At 44.4% G+C, this 5,397-nt stretch overlaps 1 protein-coding gene across 1 annotated transcript; it reads left to right on the top strand.

Moving 5' to 3' along the window:
• The first annotated feature begins 1,511 nt into the window (after nucleotides 1-1,511).
• On the top strand, nucleotides 1,512-4,930 carry FAM170B (family with sequence similarity 170 member B). Its single transcript, XM_007938685.2, has 2 exons — nucleotides 1,512-1,623; nucleotides 4,170-4,930. The coding sequence occupies exons 1-2, from the start codon at nucleotides 1,512-1,514 to the stop codon at nucleotides 4,928-4,930; spliced, it is 873 nt and encodes a 290-aa protein (XP_007936876.1).
• The last annotated feature ends 467 nt before the right edge of the window (nucleotides 4,931-5,397 follow it).

Here is a 5,397-nt window from a genome sequence, read left to right as displayed (position 1 = left end):
TCTTGTAACTCACACCGCTGCTGGCCACTGAGGCTAATGAACCCAAGATCAGTAGGTAAAATGGCACAGTCCCAACATTAGCAGGCAACGTGGCAGGCTACTGGTTCAAGCCCAGGAAAAATTCCAAGATCGGCAGGTGACGGCTCAAAATGTCCTCAAAAGCTAGAGACTTTTCTCAAAGATGCTCCATATATATTGGAAGCAAGCCACACTCTAAAGGCAAATTAGGTGGTTACAGAAGATTCCACCATGAAGGGAATTATAGTCTGATCATAGGGAATAACTACATCTGGCTGCCAAGCCACTCAAAACCATGGTCCAGCTAAGTTGATATACCATCTTAACTAGCATACCTTACTTCCAAATAAGATCAAATTCACAAGTAATAGGGGTTAGGACTTGGACATATATTTTTAGGGGATACTAGATGGTGTAATCCCTAAGGCATATGACTGCTAACCAGAAGGCTGGCTGTTGAAACACACCAGCCACTCCTCAGAAGGAAGACTGGGCAACCTACTTCCATAGAGATACTGCCTTGGATACCCAGGGAGCAGTCACTATGAGTCGAAACCGAATCAATGGAAGTGAGTTTGTTTTTTTTTTTTTTTTTGGTAGTTAGCATACTATACCCACTATTTCCATTGTATAAATTAGGTTCATTTTGAGTATACGTATGTTGTTGTTGTTAATGTTATGTGCCATCGAGTTGGACCTGACTCACAGCGACCCCTTCTTGGGTTTCTGAGGTGGTATCACTACAAAAGTAGATTGCCCAACCTTCCTGCCAAAGAGTGGCTGGTGGGTTTGAACCACCAGCCTTCTGGTTAGCAGTCAAATGCCTTAGGCACTATACTACCAGAACTCCTGAGTATATGTGTGTGCGTGGTTAAGTGAGTCTGTGTATGAGTTTGTGTATATGTGTGTGTCTATGTGAATATGAGAGTATATGTTTATATATGTGTGCATATGTGTGTGTTTATATGTTTGTGTTTATGTGAATTAAAATGGATGTTTATATTAAGTATCTTTTTATGCATGCTTATGTGTATGTGTGTGTCTATGTGCATTTATGTGTATGTGTGTCTGAGTGATTACATATGTGTGTATCTGTGTGTGTCTGTGCAAGTATATGTATGGGTAAGAATCTATGTGTATAAGGCTCTATGTGTGAGTTTATGTGTGAGTGTGCATGTGTGTGTTTATAAATGTGTGCCTGTATGTTTTGTGCTTGCATATGTGTCTTACCATATACAAAGTGCAAGGGGAAGATGAGATCATAGTGGGAAGCCTCTCCTGGCATCCTGGCAGGGCCTCTCTGTCTTTGCCATGGGTCACAGAACTGGTCAGCGTCACTGATGAGGTCATAGAATAAAGCCAGGATCCTAGTAACCATGGGGAGCCCAGTAGTCATTCAGGCTGGGGCCAGCTGGAGGGCTTCAGCACAGCCCAAGCAACCTCTCGCCAAACAGCTGAAGCACTACTGAGAACCCTGGGTGCAGTTTCAAATCATGAAACGCCACTTCAAGGACCACACAGGAGAGAAGTCACCACCAGATGGGGCCACTCTCAGCTTGGTCAGCCCAGAATCTACTGATGAAAGTGTGGAACTGTGTTGGCCAGGTGAGTCAAAGGGAAGGACTTCAGGGGGCAGTCAAGAGTGAGGACCTGGTGGGAGAGCTGCTCAGAAACCTCGGTGCTGCTACTGAGGTGTTACATTGCCCATAAAAAGAGATAATGGGGCAAAGGAAATTGGTAGCAATGGGATGTTTGATATGACCTAGGCTATTCTGAGTATATACGGTGATTTCAGAAGGCATGTAAAATATTAACAATTATATATTTAGATTATGCATGTATTAGGGGAAGATAAAAAGAACTAACATGCCAATCTAGTTCTTTCAGTAGTGATATAAAATTTCCTTTAAAACAAATTTAGTAAAGCTAAACTAGTACATCAATGTGAAGGTCTGTAGGAAGGAACCTACTTATGGGTAACAGCCCTTAAGGGCAACACTCACTCTCAAGGCCAAGGACCAGGGACAAGCTCTGTTTCTACCAGGTACTTAACTTATGCCTCAGCTTTTTAATCTGCCCAAATGGGAAAAATAGCAATCCAATTTCTTAGTGTTGTTTTAAACATCGAGTTAAAACATGGAGACTGGGGCACAATGAGTGCTTTATGGGGGTTATAATTTACATACAAAAACTTCACCAATTTTAACTGCACAATTTGATGACTTTTAACAGAGGTATACCATCATATAACCATTACATGCATTTATAAGAATATTTCTGTCAGCCCCCAACAGTTTCCTCATGCCTTTTTGTGGTCAATGCCTTGTCTGCTCCTAGCTCTAGACACTACTGATCTATTATCTATCCCTACAGTTTTACCATTTCTATAATGTCACATAAATGGGACATATACAGGTAGTTTTCCACTTAAGATGGGGTTCCATTCCCAATAACTCTGTTGTAAGTCAGTTCTGATAATAAGTCAAATACTTCTTTTTTTTCTCTCATTATTATTGCCTTTTATTATCAGTATCTTTATAAATCCATTCTTTGTCTTTGGGGGTTGGAAGCATTACATATAAACTTACAGATATATTTTAAGGTTGTATGTAGTACATATTAAGGAGATCTGGTGGTGTAGTGGGTAAGACATTTGGCTGCTAACCAGAAGGTCAGAAGTTCAAACCCACCAGCTCCTCTGTGGGAGGAAGATGAGGCAACCTACTTCTGTAAAGATTTACAGCCTGAAAATGCAATGGGGCTCACTATGAATCAGAATTGACTTGATGACAGTGGGTTTCGGGTTATATAGTACACATTACTAATGATAAAATGTTCATAATAGTAATAATAATAAAATATATTCTTAAGTGTAGTACAGTGTAATTCAAATGCATTGTAAGGCAGGGACTACCTGTACTATGAAACCTTTAAAAATCTGGCTTCTTCTTTCATTTAGCACAATGCATGTGAGATCCTGCCATATTGTAGGATGCATCAGTATCAGTGCTACAGTGATAAAACCCTTGGCTGCTAACCTAAAGATTGATGTTTAAACCCAATAGCTGCTTCCTGGCTCCATGTATTGTGACCCTGTATGTGTCCATAGGGCTTTCAATGGCCAATTTTTCAGAAGTAGATCCCTAGGCCTTTCCTCAGAGGTGCCTCTAGGTGGACTCAAACCCCCAACCTTTCAGTTAGCCGCCAAACACTTTAACTGTTTGTACCACCTAAAGATTTCTTTTGGTGGTTACTTTGATCCTTATAATTATCCTGTGAGGAAAGCACCATTGTTATTATTGTGGTTGTTAGGTGCTGTCAAGTTAGCTATGAGTCATAACAACCCTGTGTACAGTAGAACGAAACACTGCATAGTCCTGTGCCATCCCCACAATCTTTGCTATGCTTGAGTCTCTTGTAGCCACTGTTAATCCATCTCATTGAGAGTCTTCCCCTTTTACTGACCCTCTACTTTACAAAGCATGATGTCCTTCTCCAGGGAATGGTCCCTTCCGACAGCATGACAAAAAGTAAATAAGATGAAATCTGGCCATTCTCGCTTTGAAGCAGCATTCTGGCTGCACTTCTTACAGGACAGATTTGTTTGTTTTTCTGACAGCCCAAGGTATTTTCAGAATTCTTCACCAACACCACACACAATTCAAAGATAGCAGCTCTTCTTGTTGTTCTTGTTGTTATGTGTTGTCAAGTTGGACCTGACTCATAGCAACCCCTTGGGTTTCCGAGGCAGTATCACTACTGAAGTAGATTGCCCAACCTTCCTTCCTAGGTGCGGCTGGTGGGTTTGAACTGCTAGCCTTGGCCGTGGCAGGTTTGCCCAGCTTTCATATGAAGATGAGGCAACTGAAAACACTATGGTTTGAGTTAAGTGCACCTTAGTCTTCAAAGGCACATCTTTGCTTCTTAACACTTTAAAGAGGTCATTTGCAGCAGATTTGTCCAGTGCAATAAAATGTCTGATTTTTTTTTTCCCCCTCATAAAGAACAAGGTCAAAGAGTGGTGTTAACAGCCCCAGAGCTCCTGAAGCCTATACCCTTTTGTGGTCCTTGGCTCCAAAAGAAGAAAGGAAAATTAGATGGTAGCCATTGTTCCCTTCTGCACACTGATGAAAATGTCCTTTGCTTTTCAGGGGCCGTGAAGAGGGAGGAGTCCCCTCCTCAGCTGGATCCTGATGTTCCCCACAAGGAGGACCTCTATTTCTCCTCCAGGGGTCCGGGGGTGCTGAGCTGGAGAAGCTCCCCCTCATCCCAGTCCTCCTCTGAATACCAGTCCTATTCCCAATACAAGTCTTGCTACTCAAGCATGTGCAACCAGGAGGACGGGGCCCAGCAGAGCGTGTGTGCCTTCTATACTCATGTGCAAACTGTGCGAGGCGTGGCTGTGGCCTGGGAGACCGAGGCTGGCTTTGAGCCAGTCAGCAGGAAACCTCGCATTCATGAAGCCGAATTCATCAAGAGGCAGAGGCAGAAAGGATCCTCCTTTGAGATGGCTTCCAACACTGACCTGCGCTGGGACTTGGAAGCCAGCAAGAACTGCTGCCCGGAGCCAGATGACTCCGAGCTGCTGGGGCCATTAGATGGTTGCCTGCAGGAGCTGCGGGAACCCCCAGAGTGGCTGGTCACCACAAACTATGGGCTGCGCTGTGTGGCCTGCTGCCGTGTCTTCCCCACCCTGGAGGTGCTGCTGGAGCACGCCCAATATGGCATCAGAGAGGGCTTCAGCTGCCAGATATTTTTTGAGGAGATGCTGGAGAGAAGACGGGCCCGGGATCAAGGCCAGGACAACCAGGGGGATGGGGAGGGGGAGGGGGAGGAACGGGACCCTTCAGACAGCAGTGAATGTTCTAGGCCCCACAACCCGATGTCTCCGCCACAGCAGAAGAAGCAGTAAGCTGGAGGTGATGTGCTCAGCTCTGCCCCCTCCTCCAGCACTTCAGTTTCTCCTTACCCCAGCAGAGTGCAAGAGCCACCAGGGCAGGGAGAGAGGCCCCCAAAGATGTGTGGCAAGACAGTGGGGTGCAGAGCAGGAAGCATCCTCAGAGAAGAGGATGAAGGAACCCTTCCACAGGGCACACCATCTCAACCAAAGTCCATTCCAAAATCTTAATCCAAAGAACAGGGCTTGGAGTTCTCCAGTGGTGGTCATCAGATCTGGAATCCACAAGTGGGCAGCCACATGGATGTTTATTTTTGCAGGAGATGGAGAGAGTCCATACTTGGTGGATAAGCAGCAGGACTTGAAGGAAAGCCAATCGCACAGAAAGCTTAAGCCCTATTTCATTTATTATTGGGAATCCTTTGTAATGCCCTGGTTGTATGTGTTAGTGGGATTAAACTGGAATAACTCAAAATTTAAGG

This window comes from Orycteropus afer, unplaced genomic scaffold (genome assembly GCF_000298275.1).
Source record: "Orycteropus afer afer isolate SDZICR_OR568_19922 unplaced genomic scaffold, OryAfe1.0 scaffold00052, whole genome shotgun sequence".
In the NCBI taxonomy this organism is placed as follows: domain Eukaryota; kingdom Metazoa; phylum Chordata; class Mammalia; order Tubulidentata; family Orycteropodidae; genus Orycteropus; species Orycteropus afer.
This window is presented reverse-complemented; position numbering and strand designations above follow the sequence as displayed.

Bases quoted from the DNA above. Each gene is read 5' to 3' on its own strand.
- FAM170B (XM_007938685.2), top strand. From the start codon at position 1,512: ATGAAACGCCACTTCAAGGACCACACAGGAGAGAAGTCACCACCAGAT. The intron at 1,624-4,169 runs GTGAGTCAAAGG...TTTGCTTTTCAG, and splicing joins TGTGGAACTGTGTTGGCCAG to GGGCCGTGAAGAGGGAGGAG.